Here is a 23,493-nt window from a genome sequence, read left to right as displayed (position 1 = left end):
TAAGAAAAGCCAGGCAGTGCTTCAGTGGCCTTTATCTGCTCGTCCTCAGGCAGTGCCACGCGTGCAGTCAACACCCTCACCCACTCTGGGCCCAAAGCACACCTCGCCCCTCGCGACCGTGACCCCATTCCCAACGCTCTGCCCCTCTCGGGCCGTTCCCTGGAGGCCTGTTAAGAGTGCATCTGCGCCAGGCCCTCTTCTTTCCTTTCTCTCTCCCACTGGTGACAACTGTCAAGTGTCTGTCTCTAGCTCCAGGGCCTTGGACTCTTAACTGTGCTCATGAAGAAGCCCATTCAACATCTCTACCCAGATGTGCCAGGCATCTCAAACTTAACATGTAGAGGATAAATTCCTACAGGAAAAAAAAAAAAAAAGGCCCAATTCTCCTTCAATCTTCACTACTCACCACAACACATGGCAACATCTTGTACCTGGAACTAAATGCCAGCACCTCGATTTCTCGCCGTCCCCTTCCCAAGTGTGCAAGTGCACACGTGTGTACACACAGCCCAAGTCCTGTCAGCTTTTCCTTGGTGACGTATCACAGAGGCTTCTCTTCCTATCAGTCCAATGCCATGACCCTTCCCAAGACACCTCTACTCTGTGCCTCTTCTAGACAGCAATCTGATGTTTCTGTTTACAAAGTAAATCATACTGTTAATATAGCACACCTCTACTTCTCTTGCTAACCCTGCTAAAATGACAGCAAACAAGTTAAAAGGTAGTATTTATCAAAAAAAAAGAGAGAGAATATTAAAGGCAACAAGATAAAAAAAATTGAATAGGCATCCGGTAGACAGAAAGGAGAACCTGAGAACCATTTACCTGCAGAGAAAACCCCCTTGAGGCCTGAGTCCACGTCTCCCGTGGCGCTACGGCAGCACTCCACTGTGGACGGCAGAAGGCCAAGGAGTGCGCCCAGATAAGGGGCTGACCAGGAGTCCGAGCAAGAGCAGGGGAGCCCCCCAGTTCCAAATGGCTGTATCTTCCACCTACTTCCACAAGGCCTTGCTTCAGGGACACCAAGCCCAGAAGAGGGCAGGAGCAGGGCAAGGACTGAAAACAGGGAATCTTAGATCCTTATAATTTCTAGTAAATTTTTATATTTTAGAACTTTATATCTTAAGCACTACAGGATCATCAACTTGCCTCCCCATCTCAGCCCCCAAAATGCAACCAGGTAATTTAAAAATTTCTAGGAAAGAAAGAGTCTTCTCTAGGAAATCTATATAAAATTCTGTATGGGGGATGGGGGCAATGACAACATGCTGCAATTTGGGGGGATCTGAAATAAAGGCCAGTCTCCCCACTCCCAGTTAATCACTTTCAGTGAAGACAACTGATCCTACATTCTTAAATATAAAAAGATAATCAAGGATCACCAATCAAGGATAACTTGATGATGAAAGCTTCCAATATCAAAGTGACTCAAACAGGAAGTAACTTAAAAGTACAGAAGATTAAAAAAAATAAAAAGCCACCACAGAACCCATGTAACACCCAACATGTCAACAGACATCCCAGAAAGATCAGGAAAAAAAGATTAAAATCATTGAAGAAATATTTTTAAATGCCCCCAAATCAAAGGGAATATCTGCTTGTCTATTAGTAATACACAGCAGAATGAATGAAACAAGACCCATATCAAGACAAGGAATCATGAAATTTCAGAGGGAAAAGGTTCCTAAATAATTCCGAAGAGAATAAATGGGTAGCACACAAAAGTAGAGGAATCAGACTGGAATACGGTTCAAGGACAACACTGGATGCCAGAAACTATGGAACTATTTTTTCATAAGAGGAAATTATTTTCAACTTAGAATTTTTGACACAGTTACACTGAGGGTAGAGACTATATGTGTGTGCCCATGTGTATGCAGTGGGTACAGGCATGGGGTGCTTACTGAATGAACAGGATATAAATACAGACATACAATTTCTTATCTAAAATTCCAAAAAAAATTTTAAGCTCTAAAAAAAGAAGACTAAAAATTTTTCATTAGTACCCAATGTATTTTGCAGCAAAACCTGGCCTGAACCTGTAAGAAGCAATACATAAATCTCTATAATATCTCACTTAGTGTGATTATGTATTTTGCTGTAGAATTATTAGCTCGTTTGATCACAGGCTATTGCCCCCAAATTATAGTACTGCTCGAAATATAGAGTATTTTGTAATATACAGTGTACCAATGCACTATTCTAAGCTTCTAAAATCCCCAAATTCCTCAATTTCAAAGCATATCTGATACCCAGGTTCAGATAAGGGACTATAAATGTATAGTCAACTTTCAAATCCAGGAATCAATAGACAGAATAAAGCTGGTAAAAGAAATAGCTGCATAAGCATATTTCTTATAAATATTATCAAAATAAAGAGGTGAGTTTCACTATCTTCCAGTGGGGCAAAGGACTGTGGTTCTTCCATAAGTATATTTTTCTATCATTTTATTTTTAATTTAAAAACAGATTACTTTGCTAAAAAATAAAAAGTACAACAAAAAAAGGAAGACCAGATTCAGCCGAGCAAGGACTCTGCTGACAATCGTTCCATGGCTTCCTAATACACAGAGAAAGTACCTCCCCCAGCTCACACCACTCCCCCTTTGCTCTCACCAACCTCAGCCACTTCCTAGAACGCACAAGCTCTTTCCTAGCTAAGCACCTTTGAGTTAGCTGTTCCTCTTCTAGACCATCCTTCCCCTAAGCTGTTTGCCTAGCTGGCTCTTTCTCATCCTTCAGGTATCAACTTATATGTCATCTCTCCAGAAGAACCTTTCTTATTCAAACCAGTCCCCATTAATCGCTATCTCATCGACCTGGATTTGAAATCAGAAACATTTTTAAACTTAAGAATGAACTATAAACAAGCTCCCGCTAAAAGAAACTTGGCAAACTATTTATAGGACATTGGACAAGTTAACCGTCATCCTGTAAACATGCTTTTCAGAGACATTTTAACATCCCGCCCCACCCTAAGAAAAGGCTCCTTAAATAAAATGGTCTCGCAGCATCACATGCCTTTCCTCATAACTGCGCCTTCATCACGTCCACTTCCGTCAGTGCAGCTCCGTGCCTGAGCTCTGGGAGCAGGAAATTAAGCTGTTCACTACTGCTCCTCAGTCTCCAAGAAAAGACTGAATGGCATACAGAAGACAAGTTATTTGTTAAACAAAGGAAAATGAAAAGTGAAAGTTGCTCAGCTGTGTCTGACTCTTTGCAACCTTTGGACTATATAGGAATTCTCAAGGCCATGGAATTCTCAAGGCCAGAATACTGGAGTGGGTAGCAGTTCCCTTCTCCAGGGGATCTTCCCAACCCAGGGATCAAACCCAGGTCTCCCGCATTGCAGGCGGATTCTTTATCAGCTGAGCCACCTGGGAATCAACAAGCAAATCAATAGCTAAACAAAAAGCACCATTTGAGATCAACAAAATAAAAAGCCATCAGAACTATTAAATACATCTCAATCACCAAAAAATACAAAATATGTTCAATCTTGCTAAACAGATAAATATGATTTAAAACAAGAATCTGTGTTGGCCATTAGACTGGCAAGAACAGTCACGTTCAGTACTTGTCCAGTCACTTGCTCATTCATACCATGGGTTCTCTCCTCTTCGGGGGCCGGGCCAGCAGTGCTGGTGAGGGTGACGGACTGCAGTCATCACACGCTGCTGTAGAAAAGCAGCTATGCAATCGTTCAGGAAAACCACCCGAGAGGATGTAGATAAATCTCTAAAATAAACACTCTAACCCAGTCATCCTTTCTCTTGGATTGTGGCTAAGAAAACAGCCTCCGTGAACAAGATGTACATAATTCACAGAATTATAACAATACTTAGGAACAACTGATGCTTTTGAACTGTGGTGTTGGAGAAGACTCTTGAGAATCCCTTGGACTGCAAGGAGATCCAACCAGTCCATTCTGAAGGAGATCAGCCCTGGGATTTCTTTGGAAGGAATGATGCTAAAGCTGAAACTCCAGTACTTTGGCCACCTCATGCAAAGAGTTGACTCGTTGGAAAAGACTCTGATGCTGGAAGGGATTGGGGGCAGGAGGAGAAGGGGACAACAGAGGACGAGATGGCTGGATGGCATCACTGACTCGATGGACATGAGTCTGAGTGAACTCGGGAGTTGGTGATGGACAGGGAGGCCTGGCATGCTGCGATTCATGGGGTCGCAAAGAGTCAGACACGACTGAGCGACTGAAATGAACTGAACTGAACTGAGGAACAATTAAATTTTCATCAGTAGATAACTGGTTAAATAGTGTTTAATAAAATGGATACTATTTGACCATTAAAGTATATATTAAACAAAAATGACTGACGACTTTCTTAAGGTAAAACAGACTGCCAAAGTATATTCAGTCCACTCTCTTTTTTTATATATACACTCAAAAGTTACTTATGATTCTTTGTGCCAAGATTATGGAGGATGTTCAACTTTTTAAAAACATATGGACTTTTGTGATTGTCAGAATTTTATATAAGCACCATTAACTATTTTATCATGAGGACAAAGAAAGCTATTTTCAGCTTCAGTAAAATCCTAGCGGCAGTTAGTTTCTTGGTCTTCATGGGACCCTCATGTTCTCCCTAGCCAGTAAGGGCCCCAGCAGGGCCACAGATGGCTGGTACCCCCAGGAGGGCATCATCACCGCTCTGTGTTTCTCACCCACCCTTTAAAAAGCTCTGTAGAGTGCTGCCACGTTAAGAGTACACACATTTTTATACCTGTTCCCAACAAAGCCTGAGAACCAAGGACCATTCCCCGCTTATCACTGAACACACAGACTGAAGCAGTGACCCCAAACATGCATCCTATATGGGAAAAGATCCACTACAAAATTCATGTTTCAAAAGATAGATTCATAAACGGTGTATTTTCATACAGCTGAACAGATGACTGCAAATAGGAGGTGGTGGTGTTGAGATGTTCACAGATTTACCACTGTAAACAGGTTTTGATTACCACAAAAAAAAAGTCTGCCTCCTCAGAGTATACACTTGTCTGCTAGGTAGTAAAGAGAAGTTAATTATAAAAATAAGGATTCAACGTTATAACATAAGCAAAAAGCAGCATTTTTAAAACCATATAGTGGTTTTAACTGTATCATTTCTGTGGGTGCCTAAAATGTGACATCTTTATAAAACAGCAAACTGCTGGATGTTCTATCACAATTAAAAAGTATTTTCTAAATTTAATGCTCATATCCACGAACACAGTACTTTATCATAAGGAAAAGGAAAGATCAGGTGCTGTCATACATGGCTTCTCTCTCACAGACACACACATACCCCCCTAGTTCCATGGTACACAAGTTCAGGAATGCCCAGAGCTCTGTTGTACACACACACACACACACACACACACACACACACACACACACACACACACACATCACACACGCACCCACACACACCACACATACATACACACCACACACACACGCACACACGCACTTCTACTTCCATGGTACTGCTACCTACCTGATTTACAAGCTCAGGAATGCCCAGAGCTCTGTCAATCTCTTCCAGGCCTGTGGCATCTGTGTTGCTCAAGAGTGTGTGCAACTGGTCCAACAATGCTCTTTCATCACTCTGGCCTTCTAGGTTAGAAGGTGGCCCAAGGAGATCATCCAGGGAATTCCTAAGAATTGGCCTAAAAAGAGACATGTAATCAACTAATGGTGCTTTTCCTCTGGAAAAAAAGCAAAGTAACCCCACACAGTATTTTTAACATGCAATAACTCAAATGATACAAGTATTAATTATAAACTAACAGAACAGCAGAGTAGAACAAGTGGCATCAATTTACATTCAAGACCCATCATTCTAAACCTCACCAGGTCATCTTCAACCACCACATCCTAGCTCACAACTTCCAACCCCACCACCAAAACGTAACTGCTAGATATTAGAGGACAGCAGAGATTTGGCAGGGGCAGGGAGAAGGATGGGAGGCATGAAGAGGGCAGTGTTTTTAAGATCCTACTAGAACAGAAGTGACAGTTAGGATACTTGCAGGTTGGAAAAATCAAAAAAAGAATGAGAAAAAAGGGAGACATGCTGAACTGAGTCTGGGGATCTACCAAAATAACTTGGTTGCATACATGGCCCGCAGAGCTCACGTACTGACAAACCCCACACACCCACAGCAATGCCACAGTTCTCTGACATTACAGGAGCATGGAGCTAGACAATATATCCAGCCTCAGAAAAACTCTGTGATGAAACTATTTGCTCTCTACTGAGCAGAGAAACAATCAAGCCAAAAAACTCATGTAACTACACGTCCATCTTTTCAACAGATCAATTCGCTTTCATTTGTTTAATTTATTGTAGAACTCAAGTTAGAGCTGACACTGACAGGTGGCCTCTTTCATGCAAACGAGTTACTGGCCAAGCTAAAATGTGAAATACAGGCATAATCCACAAAAACAAAAGAGTGCTTTATTTTACTTCCACCTTCATCCCTGAAATGTTTTAAACAATTTTAAAAAAGAATTATCCTATCTTTAATAATGAACTTTGCAGAAAAGCAAGGCTCACCCTCCGAGCACCATTTAGCTTGTCAAACTAGTGCCAGCTTATCCCCTCCACGTGGCAGAGGACTGTTACATTATGAGACAACTATGGCATGTGGCAGCTCCAGGCACGACCACTCAGTCCTGGTGGCTGACAGTACAGCGCTGTCTCTTCTCTCTCCAGTCACCACCGCCGCCTGCTGGCTCGGCATTATCTTACACACAGGTGGCAATGAGTACCTCATTCATAGAGAGTTTTTCTCATTCTCTTCCAGGTTTGTTCCTATGCTCTAACCCTCTTCTGGATAATCCAATGTTTCCATTCTCTATAGAGCCACTTAATAAAGCCCCACCTATTTTGGGTCCCATGAGGGCCTTGTTCCATGGACAACATGCCATCTGGCCAGGAACCAGGTTGGTTTGATGGTGCTGCTTGGCCATAAGGACTGACCCCCATCCCCATGGGAATCTCACCAGGCCCTGGGGGAGCAAAAAAAAAAAAAAAAAGGTGGGTGGGGTAAATGTTCAAATAAGTCAATGGCAAAAGTTGGGCTAAAACATCCAGTTTTCTTTTCTTCTGAAGGGGCTACTTACGCATCTGAAGCATCTGTGGCGGTGGCGGCTGCTGCTGCTGCGTCACTGGTCTCGCACCTGGGACGCTATTGGACCGAAGTGGCATGGCAGGCATCGAGCCGCCCATGGCAGGTCTGGGTAAAGAAGCGTTATAATCAGTTCCTGGTCTCCCCATGGCATTTGAATTCACGGGTTCCATGCGGCTGGCCTTGGAGCTCGGTAAGCCCCAGTCTCCTGAGGAAGGCGCCTGATTCACAGTCACATTTCTGTTTGGCCCACCTGAAACAGAAATGATGAGGTATTTTCCATATTGGAAAGAAATTCTTATGTCATACAGGTGCAATCATTAAGACACATGATCCTTGACAAAAAAGTGCTTTGTCATTCTCAGATTAGGGCTGGCCAACAATTTCTGACAGGCCCCCCCAGGCATACCTTTGCTATATTGTGGCCTATACTGCCATTTTTACAAACTGAAGGTCTATGGCAACCCTGCGTTGTCAGGTGATGGTTAGCATATTTTAGCAATAACATGTTTTTAAATTAAGTGCATTCTTTTTTGATACGGTTCATGAGTTTCTAACAGCAACTATACTGATGTGATGTGCCATTCTCTCCTCTAGTAGATCACGTTTTGTCATAACTCTCTGCTACGACCTGTCCATCTGGAGTGGCCCTACACAGCATGGCTCATAGCTTCATTTCAAAAAGACATGACACCAAAAGATGAGTCCCGCAGGTCTGAAGGTGTCCAGGATGCTCCTGGGGAAGAGTGGAGGACAACTACTAACAGCCCCAGAAAGAATGAAGCGGTTGGGCCAAAGTGAAAACAACACTCAGCTGTGGACGTGTCTGATGATGAAAGTAAATTCCGATGCAGTATAGAACAGTACTGCATAGGAACCTAGAATATTAGGGTACACGAATCAAGGTAAACTGGATGTAGTCGAGCAGGAGATGACAAGAATAAACATCGACATCTTAGGAAACAGTGAACTAAAGTGGATGGGAATGGCGTATTTAGATGACCACTGTATCTACTGCTGTGGGCAAGAATCCCATAGAAGGAATGGAGTAGTCCTCATAATCAACAAAAGAGTCTAAAATGCAGTACTTGGGTGCAACCTCAAAAATGACAGAATGATCTCAGTTCGTTTCCAAGGCAAGGCATTCAACATCACAGCAATTCAAATATACGCCCCTACCACCAAGGTCGAAAAAGCTGAAATTGATCAGTTATGAAGACCTAGAAGACCTCTTAGAACTAACACCAAAAAAAGATAGTCTATTCATCACTGGGGATTGGAATGCAAAAGTAGGAAGTCAAGAGATATCTGGAGTAATGGGCAAGTTTGGCCTTGGAGAACAAAATGAAGCAAGGCAAAGGCTAACTGAATTCTGCCAAGAGAATGCACTTGTCATAGTAAACATCCTTTTTCAACAACAAAAGAGATGACTTCACACATGGACATCACTAAATGGTCAATATCAAAATCAAGTTGATTACATTCTTTGCAGCCAAAGATGGATGCTGCTGTATACAGTCAGCAAAAACAAGACATGGAGCTGACTGTGGCTCGGATCATCAAACTTCTCATATCAAAATTCAGGCTTAACCTAAAGAAAGCGGGAATAACCACTAGGCCAGCCAGGTAGAACTTAAGTCAACTCCCCTATGAATATGCAGTGGAGTAATGAATAAGACTCCAGGCATTAGATCTAGCTAACGGCGTGCCTGGAGACCTATGGACGGAGGCCCATGATACTGTACAGGAGACAGCAAACAGAACCATCCCAAAGAAAAGGAGAAGCAAGAAGGCAACGTGGTCATCTGAGGAGGCCTTACAAACAGCTGAAGAAAGAGGAGAAATGAAAAGCAAGGGAGAAAGGGAAAGGCACATCCAACTAAATGAAGAGTTCCAAAGAGTAGAGCAGAGAGACAAGATGGCCTTCTTCAATGAACAGTACATAAAACGAGAAGAAAACAAGAGAAGGAGAAAGACTAGACACCTCTTCAGGAAAACTGGAAATATCAAGGGAACATTCTGCCCAGAGATAGGCACAATAAAGAACAGAAATGGTAGACACCTAGTAGACACGGAAGAGACAGAGATGAAAAGAATACAGAGAAGAACCATAAAAAGATCTTAATGAACCAGATTACTATGATGGTGTGGTCAGTTACCTAGAACCAGACGTTCTCGAGACTGAACTCAAGTAGGCCTTAGGAATCTTGCTGTTAATAAAGCTAGTAGATGCAATGGAATTCCAGTAGAGCTATTCAAAACCCTGAAGGATCATGCCATCAAGGTGTTACATTCAATATGTCAGCAAATCTGAAAGACCCAGCAGCAGCCACAGGACTGGAAAAGGTCAATCCTCATCCCAACTCCCAAGAAGGGTAGTACTAAAGAATGTGCTAATCATCGGACAATTGCACTCATCTCCCATGCCAGTAAGGTCAAGGTTAAAATTTTGCATGCTAGGCTTCTGCATTATGCTAACCAAGAACTTCTAGAAGTCCAAGCTGGGTAGAAAAGGAAGAGAAACCAGAGATCAGACTGCCAACATTTGCTGGATCATAGAGAAAGCTAGGGAATTCCAGAAAAACATCTATCTCTGTTTCAATGACTAAGCTAAAGCCTTTGTATAGATCATAACAAACCTTGGAAAGCTCTTAAAGAGATGGAAATACCAGACTATCTTATCTGTCTCCTGAGAAACCTGTATGCAGGTCAAGAAGCAACTGTTAGAACCCTGTATGGAACAAGTGATTGGCTCAAGATTAAGAAAGGAGCACAACAGCACTGTCTGCTGTCACCCTGTCTGTTTAACCTATATGCTGAGCAAATCATGGGAAATGCTGGGCTGGAAAAGTTACAAGCTGGAATCAAGATAGGCAGGAAAAACATCAACAACCTCAGATATGTGGATGATACCATTCTGATGGCAGAAAGCGAAAAGACTCTTGATGATGGTAAAGGAGGAGAGTGAAAGAGCCAGCTTAGAACTAAATATTAAAAAGACTAAGATCATGGCATCTGGCCCCATTACTTCAAGGCAAACAGAAGGGGAAAAGGCAGAAGCAGTGACAGATTTCCTCTTCTTGAGATCCAAAAATCACTGCAGATGGTGACTGAAGTCATGAAATAAGAAGACAGCTGCTTCTTGGCAGGAAAGCTATGACAAACCTAAACAGTGTGTTGAAAAGCAGAGACTCTTCTGACAAAGGTCCATACAGTCAAGGCTATGGTCTTCCCAGTGGTCACATACGGTTGTGAGAGCTGGACTATAAAGAAGGCAGAACGCCAAAGAACTGATGCCTTTGACTGTGTTGCTGGAGAAGACTCCTGAAAGTCCCTTGGAAAGCAAGGAGATCAAACCAGTCAATCTTAAGGGAAATCAACCCTGAACGCTCACTGGAAGGACTGATGCTGAAGCTGAAGCTCCAGTATTTTGGTCATCTGATGTGAATAGCCAACTCATTGGAAAAGTCCCTGATGCTGGGAAAGACTGAGGGCAGAAGGAGAAGAGGGCAGCATCAGAGGATGAGATGGCTGGATGGCATTACCAATGCAATAGACATGAACTTGGGCCAACTTGGGGAGATGGTGAAGGACAGGGAGGCCTGCCATGCTACAGTCTATGGGGTCACAAAGAGTTAGACACAAACACCAACATTCTTTTTAGACATAACACTTAAGAGACTGCAGTATAGGCTTCCCTGGTGACTCAATGGTAAAGAGTCCACCTGCCAATTCAGGAGGATCCCTGGTGTAATCCCTGGTCTGGGAAGATCCCACATGCCTTGAAGCAGCTAAGTCCATAGGCCACAACTACTGAGTCTGTGCACTAGAGCCTAGGAGCTGTTAAGCACTGAAGTCCATGTATCTAGAGTCTGTGCACCACCACAGCTGAAGCCACCACCGTGAGAAGCCCACACACCACAATAGAGACTAGTGCCCGTTCGCCAAAGCCAGAGATAAGTCCACACAGCAACAAAGACCCGGCACAGCCAAAACTATACAATTTTTTTTTTTAAGAGCGAGACTACAGTATAATGCAACCTAACTATTATGCACTGGGAAATCAAAAAATTCACAACTCACTTTATTGTTAAGACTCCATGTCCCCAATGCAGGGGACATAGATTCAATAGCTGGTTGTGGAACTAAAATTCCACATGCCACATGGCAAGGCCAAAAATAAAGAAAACAAAATGTCCTGGACAGAAAGCCTCCTCGAGAGTTTAAATCACCAAGACGCAGAATAAGTGAAGGATGCTCACGAAAGAAACATGCTCCTGTTATACAAAAATCTATTTAACTCTATTTGAGTGGCTATAAGTATTTTAAATTTGCTTTTCCCAAAAGAAATTTAAATTAGACCCTGATGCTGGGAAAGACTGAAGGCAGGAGGAGAAGGGGATGACAGAGGATGAGATGGTTGGATGGCATCACTGACGCAATGGACATGAGTTTGAGCAAGCTCTAGGAGTTGGTGATGGACAGGGAGGCCTGGTATGCTGCAGTCCATGGGATCACAAGGAGTCAGACACAACTGAGCAACTGAACTGAGCTGATATTAATTAGAAATAACATACCCATATTTGAGCCATAATTTTCCTGATTATCCATCATTCTTGGATTGCCGCCCAGCATGGGTTGCTTTGTTAACATGGGGAAAGCACCAATATTCTTTACTGGAGGACTTGAGCCAATGGAAACAGGACTGTCTAGAGACACTGCCCGGTTATACGGAGGACGGACAGACTGCACAGACTGCGGACTCCTCAAACCTGTTAAAAACACAGAAGCATGATACATAAGTATATTCTGATGGTGCAGTACATAATTAAGTACAAAACATAAATACCAATACCACCCACCCAAGAATATCTTTCTTCCCAAAATGAACACTGTCTTCTTTTACAAAATAAACACTTAGCACCAAAAGAAATTCAAAAGAATAAAGAAAATTGGCCTCCTATTTCAAATAAAGTAAGAAAACAAGAGTCCTGGTGTTGGCTGAAGTATTGGGCACTTTTCTACAGCCTGACATGGTCATTCTCATTCAGCTTCACTTTATATTAAATAGTAAAGATTTTACCAATGTTTCAAGGTTCTGGAAGTTTCCTCAGTATGCATGCTTAAAGTTTAAAATTTTACATTTAAATGTAACCAGATAAGTTGCTTCTAGTCAAATAAGGACTATAACATAAAGTTTCCAAATCTTTTTTCCAATCTATTAGATTGATCTAACTATCTGTGCATTACAGTTGAGGAAACAGTGCCATTAAAAATGAAGAACCACCTTTCCAGATAATTGTGGGATTACTCTTTTTCAATTGATACATATAAGATATCCTTGTTACACTGATGAATCCAGAAGTACTCAGCTACAGGCGAAAAGTTAGGTGAAACCAGCAAACACCAAAGTAAATTAGTATCAAAGGACAGGTTTTGATTTGCTTTTTAATCTGATTCTCTGTGGCCAAGACAAATAAAGGTACTAGTAGGGACCTAGTACCTACGACTCACCTGTAGCAACCAAAGAATGTTTTCCTATAAGCTCCGTGATTGCTGGCCTCATATTAGTTAGAAATAGGAAACTGTACAAAAAGCTTTTTAAAGCATCTATGTTATAAATTAGTAAAAAAAAAAAAAAAAAAAAAACACTAAGGCAGAGTACATGTTTTAAAGTTGGATCCTAGTCTTAATGTAAGAGTACACACAGGTGTGCAAGAAAGTTCAAATGGCAACAAGAATAAAATCTAGTTCTTTCTTACCCAGAGAATTAGCTCCTTGAAACATTTGTGGCTTAGTTCCCAGGTTACTACCACTTGTGGATATGGAATTATTGTAGAAGTCAGAATTAGTCAGATCACCAAGAATAGCATCTAGATTATCCAAGTCTCCGGATCCCTGAAAATATTTTTTTTAATTAACCTGTGTTCATTACAAGATACATAGGTATAAACATATTCATCAGAAGAAATGAAATGGGAACTAGTAAAATACAATAGTTACCCTAAATGGTAACACCCAACATAGAGGCTGGCTGATTATGACTACCCCTACACTTCTAAATGTAAAAAACGACAGAGATAAATCGATAGGTTTGGAAATGCTTTCAAAGGGGCATTTTAAAGTTTACTCTAGATATTTAATTCTCAAACTAAAGGATATTTTCCAGCAAACATTAGTCAGAATCATGAGCTGACAGCAACGTCTGCTGCTACACATACTTCTGAAAACACATACGATTAAGACAACATAAAGACAAGCTGATGTTCAACAAATTCATGGTTATGCTTTAAAAAGGGTTTTTGATCAGTACATTTGGGAAACACTAAAAAAATTAAACAGACATCCTAACAGTAGAACTTCTCCAAGACATAATTTTCTCAGGTGCATATTAACGTCTCTGGGCAATGTTTGTACAGAATGTGATCATGTACATGAAACTTGACTTTAGGTAAAAATCAAAATTATCTTCCTTAATTCAGAAGGATTTTTCCCCATTTCTTCTATACACTTAATGACCTAATGTGCTCATTCCAACAAAAACCTTCATGAAAAATTTCAAATTGGCGGCTAATGAGGTGAAGTCACATTTGAAAGCGTACACATCTGATATTTCTAAATTACATAATATACTTTACTGCTGCTCAGAAGAGTTACCAAAAAAATGACAGTTTCAGATTAACTTCCATTAAATAAACCTAAAAAACAAAGTAAGAATTTGTGTAAAACCCACTGCCTTTAAAACACAGAAAAGATGAAATACAAGGATCAAGCTGGAACATACAGAAGACAAGTTACCTCTTCATTTGTTTCTGTCTTAATTTTAGTGTCTTTCTCTTGACTCGAGCTTGGAATGGTGGAGCTGCTGCACTGACTCATTTTACTGTCCACACCTTCCACTTTGGGCTGGAGCTCTTTGGCGAGTGTGTCACTAGGATCGTCCCTGTCCAGCAGATACCTAAGCAGAGCGTTACTTTCCTTTTTCTTAGGACTGAGTTGCTCCTGCTTGATGTTTCCTTCTACACAAGACGTCGTACTACTAGTGTCTTTCCCAGTGGCTTCGGCAGTAATCTTGGCTACTTCTGCTGGTGAATTTCCATTCTGGAGCAACTTGTGCAAAATCCGGTGCTTCTCTTGCAGCAGCGACCCGTGCACGTTGGATGTGGAGGATACACCTCCGGAGGTGGAAGAGGAGACGCCAGAGGGGCTGGTGACACTAATGGAAGAGTCCTTACAACCTGAGTCCAGGGGGGAGTTGGTCAAGGAGGCATGACCCCGGTCATCAGAAGAACAGGTGAGTAACTGCAGCAACTTTTTGTGACCTTTGCTTTCCAGAGGAGCCCGCTGATTCTCAGACCCTTCCACACTGCTCTCCTTACTTTCTTTGTCGTTAATGTGATCTCTGCTATTTGACTGACACATTGAACTCTCCACTGGATTCTGGTCGCAATACAAGCCTATGGGACTCTTAGAATCCTGACTGTTCACTTTACTTGGTTGAGTTATATTCATATTGGGAGAATTATCCAATTTGGGACCTGGCGAAGACAGTGTAGATAAAAGAGAAGTCCCCACGCCCTCACTGATAGCTTGAAGGGCACTCAGAGAGCTGCTAGAAAAGCTGTGACTCACGGCATTGCCAGAAGATCCCATGGGAGAGTGCACACCTGGATTTGGAAAAAAAGTCAGGAAAAGAAATAAACGATCATATGCTGTAACTAACACCACCTGCCAGTTGGAAGTTTCTATTTTAAAACAAATTAACAGCGGTATGGAAAGAAAAGAATTACTAAAAAATAAAACAAAATGCAACACAAATACCTGCGACAGGAGAAAACTGGTGTGAGGCCATCTTTGGACTCCCTCGATTACGAGGAGAAATCATGATATTCTGCTGGCTGGAGCTGAGACCAGGGCTCCCGTGTGGAGGGCTACTCATGTTGAGACCGTAGGTACTGTTCTGGTAGGAAGATGGTGACTGCATGCCTGGCCCGGGGTTCATGGAGGCTATGCTACCGGAAGCCCCATACCTGGCTCCACTCATCTGCCCCGCAGTGCCAGGGTCAGTTACACCGTAAGTCCTGCTGCTCAGCATCGGTAAGCCTGGGTTTGGTGACATACTCATGCCGCCTACTGAACTGTTGCATCCAGCTGCTGGAGGCCTAATGCCTTGTCCAACAGGATTCGGGTTTGGTCTATACCCATTCTGTTCCCTGCAAAGAAACAGAACACCAAAGTTCTACTAAAAAATTACAGGCATGGGGACTCCCCTGGTAGACCAATGATGAGGAATTTGCCTTCCAGTGCAGGTGAAGCCAGTTCAACCTACAGCTGGGGAACTAACAGCCCCCATGGCATGGGGCTACCAAGCCTGTATGCAGCAACTACTGAGCCCACGAGCCACAACTAAGGCCCAAAACAGCCAAATGAATTTTAAAATTTTTTAATTACAGGCATGTGTTAAAAGCCTGAGTCTGATTTAAAAAAAAAAAAAGATGAGTCTCAGAAACTTAACTTCTTGAGCATCATTCCAATACCTAGTGACCATAACAATCTAAATATTTATCAGTCATTAATCTAACAACATACATTTTAATAAGCCACAGAATCTAAACAAGTGACACCATGAGAGCACCATAAAGGACCCAAAGTTACGTTAGCTGGACTCTCGATGGGGCTTTTCCCTATGCAATTCCCTGCAATTCCCCTATACTGAAGGGTTAACCTGGAGGTGCCTACAAATTACTCCAAATAATTTATGGGTTAATATCCTCCTGCTTCTTCATGTGTTGCTCATTTACTGTTAGCAATAGTAACAGTAACCATTTCTTCTTGAAGTCTACCTCCAAATTTTAAATTCCATTCTTAAAAGTAATGTATCATTAGAAATGAAAAGTAACACAGATAGTCAGATTTTATTCTTTTACCCATTAGCCTTCCTATCCTCCAGCTTTCCCAGGAATTAATTACTTAATGAACAAATCCTCACTCTCACATAGAAATGTAACCTTAAAAAAATAAACATCATACTACAGGAATATAAGTGCACTTGAGCAAACCCAACAACCTATTTTCCTCATTAATTTTTCTCCCTTTTTACATTAACAATAAAGCCTCTTGAGAATACTGCTGCATTTAACATGAGAACTCACAGTAATCACCCATTACCTCTGAAGAAAGTGGGTTGAGACAAAGCCGTGACGGTCATTTGTTACAGGATTTCGGAAGAGTTTGCTTTTTGTTTGTGCAGTCACTATAGTGCCATCAGCCAAAGAGAATCGATACAGTGGGGTTTCTGCATGGCCATGGATATAAGCTGTTGGGGAAAATATCCTATTAGTTGCAAATACAATTGGCAAAACACACACATACAGGGGACAAAAGAAAGTAAATATGCAAGTCCAACATCCTCAAAATCCAGCAAAAGGCTGAATCTCACCAAAATTAGGAACAGGCTAAAATAACAATATTCAACAATCATTTTCCTCCCCTACACAGAGGAAAACAACTACTGTCACTCACACACACACACACACACACACACACACACTCACCCTCACTCACTCACTCTCTTAAGGGTCTACAGTACCCAACTGCTACTGCTAACTCACTTCAGTCGTGTCCGACTCTGTGTGACCCCATAGACGGCAGCTCACCAGGCTCCCTCGTCCCTGGGATTCTCCAGGCAAGAACACTGGAGTGGGTTGCCATTTCCTTCTCCAATGCATTAAAGTGAAAAGTGAAAGTGAAGCTGCTTAGTCATGTCCAACTCCTAGCGACCCCATGGACTGCAGCCTACCAGGCTCCTCTGTCCATGGGATTTTCCAGGCGAGAGCACTGGAGCGGGATGCCATTGCCACCCAAACATGATGACAAATGAGATCAAGAATCAACCTCCAAATTCCTTACCTTCTTGATAGTGACGTTTCTGGGACCATGACTGCCCATCATTAAGACTAAAAAATCTCTGGATACACCTTCGGATTATATCTTCAAAGCCAGGTCTCATGGAGGATCTCAGTGAATTGGTGTCTATAGTAATAACTTTCCCTATTAAACAGAAAATTGCCACTGTGTTTAATTTCATCATTGTGCCTTATTTAACTACAATGGCTTTCATTCTTTACTCTCATAGGCAAAAGGGCAGACCAAAATTAAAATTCATGCTCAGGTCAAGAATTACTCCCAGTAATTCTCATTAAATTACCCAAATTTTTGAAAAGTGTTCATGAAAAATGAGTTTGAAGTTACAGAAAAGAAATACTGGCTTCTGATGTGAAATGCAATTTGGAGAGAAAGCCAGGTACCTCTATCTTTTTTTGTTGTTAGTTTATTTGAGGGGTTTGAAATGTCAAACACACCCAACTCAAATGCCTACGGTTTTAGTGAATCTTTCTCAGGGTTGTATAACAAACACCAGAAATAATCCATGCAAAGTATTCATGACAGTGGGCGTGGGCACACAGAACAGGCTGTAAAAAGTTAACTTATAAAAATTTCCAAAATGAACAAAATGTACACACATGCACAGTTTCTACCTGAAAGATCGTGTCTAGTGATAAAGCTCTCAGGACTTGATGGAAATGCTCTTTCTCCAGTGGTAATGCGGCGTGCCACACAGATCATACAGGACTGCAAATCTACAACAGAAAAGTTAACCTTTGATGCATCTATTTAATAGGCAAGTAAGAACGTGGGATTCAGTAGGAAGAATTAAACAAGCTTGGCTGCTACTGCTTGATAAAACATCATGGGCAAGTGATGGCTCTCACCTTCCCCTTCCTCCATCATAGCGCGCGGCTGGGACAGGGCGAAGCACTGCATCGTCTCGTATCTCTGGCGCATTTCAGGACTGGTGTTTATGTCTTCCAGAATGTCATGCGGTATTTTCATCAACATACGGCAGTTAAATGTATGGCTTTTTTGTCTCTGGGTCTCATTTGTCCAGGTAACTCCATTAACTTTAGGAAACAAATAGAAAGGAATTTTGTGAAGGCTGGCAATTCAGTCTATGACTATTATCAAGAATTTTAAGCTATAAATCAACTATTTGCCAATAAGAAAAAAAGAATTTGAGCTGTATTTATTTTCTCATTATACATCTTCCACAGTACAATACATTTCAAAGAGACAATATAGAAAACACTGGAATAACTTCAATTTCAAATTCAACAGGTATCTCACATATTTTGTAACTCACTGTATATCTTAGACCCATGAAATGTATACCAAATTTTAAATTCATATTTGAAAATTTTGCTATTTACAGCTTTCCCTGTTCTACAGAGTCATCACTTGACTTTCAAAAGTATATTCAACTTTCTAAGAAATGATTAAGAAAAAAAATTTTTTAACTTACTTGGAAAATATACTTTAAAAACTTACCTGTAGATTTTGGTAAGTTTTTAAGAAAATCCTTTCTATCTTCTTCATGCAATATATTGTAGACACTTGTATTAACCAGGTCCTCTTGCTTATATTGCAGGTACTGGGTGACATTTTCTGACACAAATACAATGTTTCCTTCACGATTCACCACAAACAGGAAGCCGTCCAATGCCTGAAGTGGGATATGTTAACACTGGCTATTATGGACTGAACTGTATCCCCTCCCCAACCACAGTTCATATGTTGAAGCCCTAAAGCTCAATGTGACTCTATCTGGAGATAGGGCCTTTTAGGAGGTAATTAAAGTTAAGTGAGGTCCTAAGAGTAGGGCTCTAATCCAACAGGACTAGTGTTCTTATGAGAAGAGAGACGGACACGAGAAATGCACACACCCAGAGAAAAGGCCACGTGAAGACACAAGGAGAAGGCAGCCATCTACAAGTCAAGAAGAGAGGTCTCAGGAGAAACCAAGACTGCCAACACCTTGATCTTGGGCTCCCAGCCTCCAGAACTGTAAAAAATAAATTTCTATTGTTTAAGCCACTCAGCCTGTGGCATTTTGTTATGGCAGCCTTAGTACTAAAGAGAATTTGAAAAAAACTGTTGATGTAACAACTATCAGCTATCATGTCTATTAACATTAGCAACATCAACAAAGGGTTGGCACCCCACTCCAGTACTCTTGCCTGGAGAATCCCATGGATGGAGGAGCCTGGTAGGCTGCAGTCCATGGGGTCGCTAAAAGTCAGACACTGAGCAATTTCACTTCACTTTTCACTTTCATGCACTGGAGAAGGAAATGGCAACCCACTGCAGTATTCTTGCCTAAAGAATCCCAGGGACAGAGGAGCCTGTTGGGCTGCCGTCTGTGGGGTCGCACAGAGTCGGACACGACTGACGTGACTTAGCAGCAGTAGCAGCAGCAGGAAAAATACAGATGATTTGAAAAGATGACAGCAAAGACGAAATTTGAATTAATTTATAATCTAATTTTTGAAGAATTACTTCTTCAAAGGAGTTTTTAAAAATTAAAAAAAAAAAAAATCACCCTGGATGCTTCCCCCCTTTCCATTTGGTATCAAGTCAAACTATAGGAACTAGAGCACTCTGTAGTGAGAATTTACAAAGAGGAACTGAACTCATACACTAAAAAGTAGTTGAAACAAACCAACTGGAACAAAATTATCTGATAAGTGAGCTTTAACCAAGGGCTTCTAGCCATCACTTAAAGTAAGAGAAATCTTCTGTAAAGTACAACAGGTTAACTAGATCTATTAAAGACAACTACTTACAAAAAATATCTAAAGTCTTAAAAATTCCTCCAAAATATGAAATTATAGCGCCATACTATCAGTATGGAAAAATGCACCAAAAAAGTCAATTAAAAAAAATATGCCCAAATGCATAGCCGGGGTGGGTACATAGGACCTCATGAGTTACATATATTTTAAACCTAAGAACATTTTATAATCATATTCAGAATACTGAGTTCTATCTCATGAAAAGAAACATTTTCTTTTTGCTCTCATATCCTACCCAAAATTTTATCTTTTTTTTTTAATTCAACACCACTTACTTTAGAACTAAAACCTTATACTTGCCTGAAGTAAGAGTGGTCCTAAGGAGTCTTTATCAATAACTCCTTGTCCTGTGGAAGATACATCAGCTTTCTGAACATCATCATCACTGGAAATAGCTTTTCCTGAAAAGACATAAGGCAGTACTACAAATAGCATATGTATCAGTTACAGTCTAAATGCACATTCACACTGTTCCCAGAACAAAGAGGCACACAGACCGATGCGCACGTGCGTGTAAACAATGTTTTCTGATAAGAAAATGATGCTACAATTTTTAAGGGTTAAAATTAAACTTCTGAGTTACCCAGGAGCGCAGAAGATACTCTAGATTTTCTTTCCCTACTAAAAGCACTATTTCACTGCTTCCTGAAAGGGAACTAACAAAAACAGGGTGAGCAGCCTTGGCCTCCTTCCAGTTCTGGTGACTATGTCCTGAGGTGAAGTGAAGTCACTCAGTCGTGTCCGACTCTTTGCGACCCTATGGACTGTAGCCTACCAGGCTCCTCCCTCCATGGGATTCTCCAGGCAAGAGTACTGGAGTGGGTTGCCATTTCCTTTTCCAGGGGATCTTCCCGACCCAGGGATCAAACCCAGGCCTCCCGCATTCCGGGCTAGTCCACTGGTCAAACTAACCTAACTATCGAGCCCCACAGGGGATACCAGCCCTCAAGGAATAGCAGTTCCCATCTAAGCAACAACGGAGCAAAAGACGAGTGTGAACCCAGTTAGCAAGCTCCTGCTAAAAGACCTGAGTGTTTCCGTACTTTGTATTACCTTGCTCTTTTATTTGACGTATCTGTCTTACTGTTTCTTTTAAAATCGCACATTTATCTGGTTTGACATTGAAATTGTCAATATCACTAAGATTAGCAGATATTAGTTCAGCCAATTCTTCAATATATTTACTCTCCTGCTCCCGTCTCCACTTTTCACCACTGCAGGCAAGGCTGGAAATGGGGGGGAAAACACCATAAATATATCAGTCACAAATGAGCTTTGAGCAGAATCAGTACCTACACAATATTATTACATCCATATACTAGCAAAGTAAATTCAACCCACAGAGACTCCCAAAACAATGTCTTGGAGACCTAGTATAATACAGTTGAAATCTGTGCAAACCTAAATTCAAGTCCACCTGTTGTTAGCCTGGTGGCCTTAGTCAGTTAGCTTCACTTCATCCTCTGGAAAATGGGGATAGTCTTTACCACAAAGAGACAGTAAAATTAACAAATAATTAAACAGCAATAACTACTTATTAATAATAAGGTCTCATGAATTATATTGATAAGATTGTGTTTTTTTGTAGTATTTTTTTAATTTAAATTTTATTTTTTTACTTTACAATACTGTATTGGTTTTGCCATACACTGACATGAATCCACCACAGGTGTACATGAGTTCCCAACCCTGAACCCCCCTCCCAATAAGATTGTTTTTTATTTTGCAACCCTGAGAGTGAAATTTAAGTGATACTGACCTTGGCAAATACGAAAAAAAAGTATCACTGCGTAAAATGCAGTATTTCATTTCTATTTTTTAAACTTCTAACTTCACTCAGGAAAAGAATGATAAAACCTCACAAATGCCAAAGTATCAACTTATAACATGTTCTTAAAGGATACTAAAGATTCTTACTTGTAACACTCTTATCTTACTTGTAATAATCTTATCTATTTGTAACTCCTACATCCTCCATTGAGAAATGCTTCTTACAGTGTCACAGTTAGTATATATTTAAATACATAAACAATAAAATATCTAACCAGACAAAGCAAATAACAGAAAGCTGAAATATTATCTTCAAACCAAACAAATAAAGACAAGGGGAGGTGATCTTGGTGAAGTATCAGGAAATAAATTGCTTACCCTTGCCCTGGAGGATCACATGGCAACTTGCGTTTTCGTGAATCAGGGGCCAGTGGATCCAAAGCGTTTTCTCCTAACCCACTCATCGTGAATATACATTAGCAACTAAGAGAGAATAATAAGATAAAAACACTGTAAAATATCCATGACTCTAATAAAAGCATAACATGCTTGAATGGCTGCACTTTGTAATTCAGGACTACTTTCCTTAAATGGCTGGATAAAAGTCTCAATATTCTTTACAGTACACAACTGTTCTGAAGACCTCAAGAGTTTATACTCCACTAATGAGACAGAATGTCCAACCCTGGGACAAACGTTTCTCAAGACCAAGTAATGTATATACTGAATATCTCACAAGGAACAAGGCATCTTTTTCATATCTAATAAGAAAAAAAGACTGTCAACTCTCCAATTGATAAAATACTAAATTATACTTATATACAAATAAGATCTATCTGGCCAACTGGTAAAAAGTCTTTGAATGATAAATCTCAAAATTATTTTCAAGCTATTTTCAAAGTAGTGGTTTTTTCCTGTAGACCATTTCTTTAGCATTCATCATCCAATGTGTTTTTCTTCTGCTACTTAAAAATAAGCTGAGACTCCGTAAATAATATGTAAGCTCCAATACATTCTGCTTACAAAGTAGATGTATAACAAGAAAAATCCAGGTGGGAGGATTTTTACAAGATCCACAGAGCAACAACTATTTTAATATTAACTGGTGGAAAGGAAATATGCCTTGATTAAAGTTGCATTGATAAAAACAATGTATTTTTAAAAATAAGGTATTTTTAAAATACCTTAAAAATAGGTATTTCTAAAAAAAATAAGGGTATTTCTTGTTGGAAAAAGAAATACTCAGTAGCTCATAATTTTAGCACATTTAACTTATATGCAGAGTACATCATAAGAAATGCTGGGCTGGATGAAGCACAAGCTGGAATCAAGATTTCTGGGAGAAATATCAATAACCTCAGATATGCAGATGACACCATCCTTATGGTAGAAAGGGAAGAAGAACTAAAGAGCCTCTTGATGGAAGTGAAATAGGAGTGAAAAAGTTGGCTTAAAACTAAACATTCAGAAAACTAAGATCATGGCATCCAATGCCATCACTTCATGGCAAACAGATGGGGAAACAGTGGAAAACAGTGGCAGACTTTATTTTTCTGGCCTCCAAAATCACTGCAGATGGTGATTGCAGCCATGAAATTAAAAACACTTACTCCCTGGAAGGAAAGTTATGATCAATCTAGACAGCAAATTAAAAAGCAGAGACATTACTTTGTCATCAAAGTTCATCTAGTCAAGGCTATGGTTTTTCCTGTGGTCATGTATGGATGTGAGAGTTGGACTATAAAGAAAGCTGAGCACAGAAGAATTAATGCTTTTGAACTATGGTGTTGGAGAAGACTCTTGAGAGTCCCTTGGACTACAAGGAGATCCAACCAGTCCATCCTAAAGGAGATCAGTCCTGGGTGTTCATTGGAAGGACTGATATTGAAGCTGAAACTCC

The 23,493-nt window shown here is 40.7% G+C and overlaps 1 protein-coding gene across 1 annotated transcript in view; it reads right to left on the bottom strand.

The window, feature by feature from the left end:
- Positions 1-22,057, bottom strand: part of NCOA3 (nuclear receptor coactivator 3) — a 31,296-nt gene extending 9,239 nt beyond the window's left edge. Inside the window, exons 1-15 of the mRNA XM_068987681.1 lie at positions 21,972-22,057; positions 20,877-21,049; positions 20,124-20,224; positions 18,520-18,694; positions 17,907-18,095; positions 17,673-17,774; positions 17,044-17,184; positions 16,303-16,450; positions 14,956-15,347; positions 13,933-14,801; positions 12,897-13,032; positions 11,712-11,906; positions 7,130-7,387; positions 6,889-7,015; positions 5,499-5,670 (exon numbers count right to left, since the gene is read on the bottom strand). Coding sequence (XP_068843782.1) covers positions 5,499-5,670; positions 6,889-7,015; positions 7,130-7,387; positions 11,712-11,906; positions 12,897-13,032; positions 13,933-14,801; positions 14,956-15,347; positions 16,303-16,450; positions 17,044-17,184; positions 17,673-17,774; positions 17,907-18,095; positions 18,520-18,694; positions 20,124-20,224; positions 20,877-21,049; positions 21,972-22,057 — 3,264 coding nt within the window. The remainder of the gene's footprint in view (positions 1-5,498; positions 5,671-6,888; positions 7,016-7,129; positions 7,388-11,711; positions 11,907-12,896; positions 13,033-13,932; positions 14,802-14,955; positions 15,348-16,302; positions 16,451-17,043; positions 17,185-17,672; positions 17,775-17,906; positions 18,096-18,519; positions 18,695-20,123; positions 20,225-20,876; positions 21,050-21,971) is intronic.
- Between the last annotated feature and the right edge of the window lie 1,436 nt (positions 22,058-23,493).

Source organism: Capricornis sumatraensis, chromosome 15 (genome assembly GCF_032405125.1).
Source record: "Capricornis sumatraensis isolate serow.1 chromosome 15, serow.2, whole genome shotgun sequence".
In the NCBI taxonomy this organism is placed as follows: Eukaryota; Metazoa; Chordata; class Mammalia; order Artiodactyla; family Bovidae; genus Capricornis; species Capricornis sumatraensis.
This window is presented reverse-complemented; position numbering and strand designations above follow the sequence as displayed.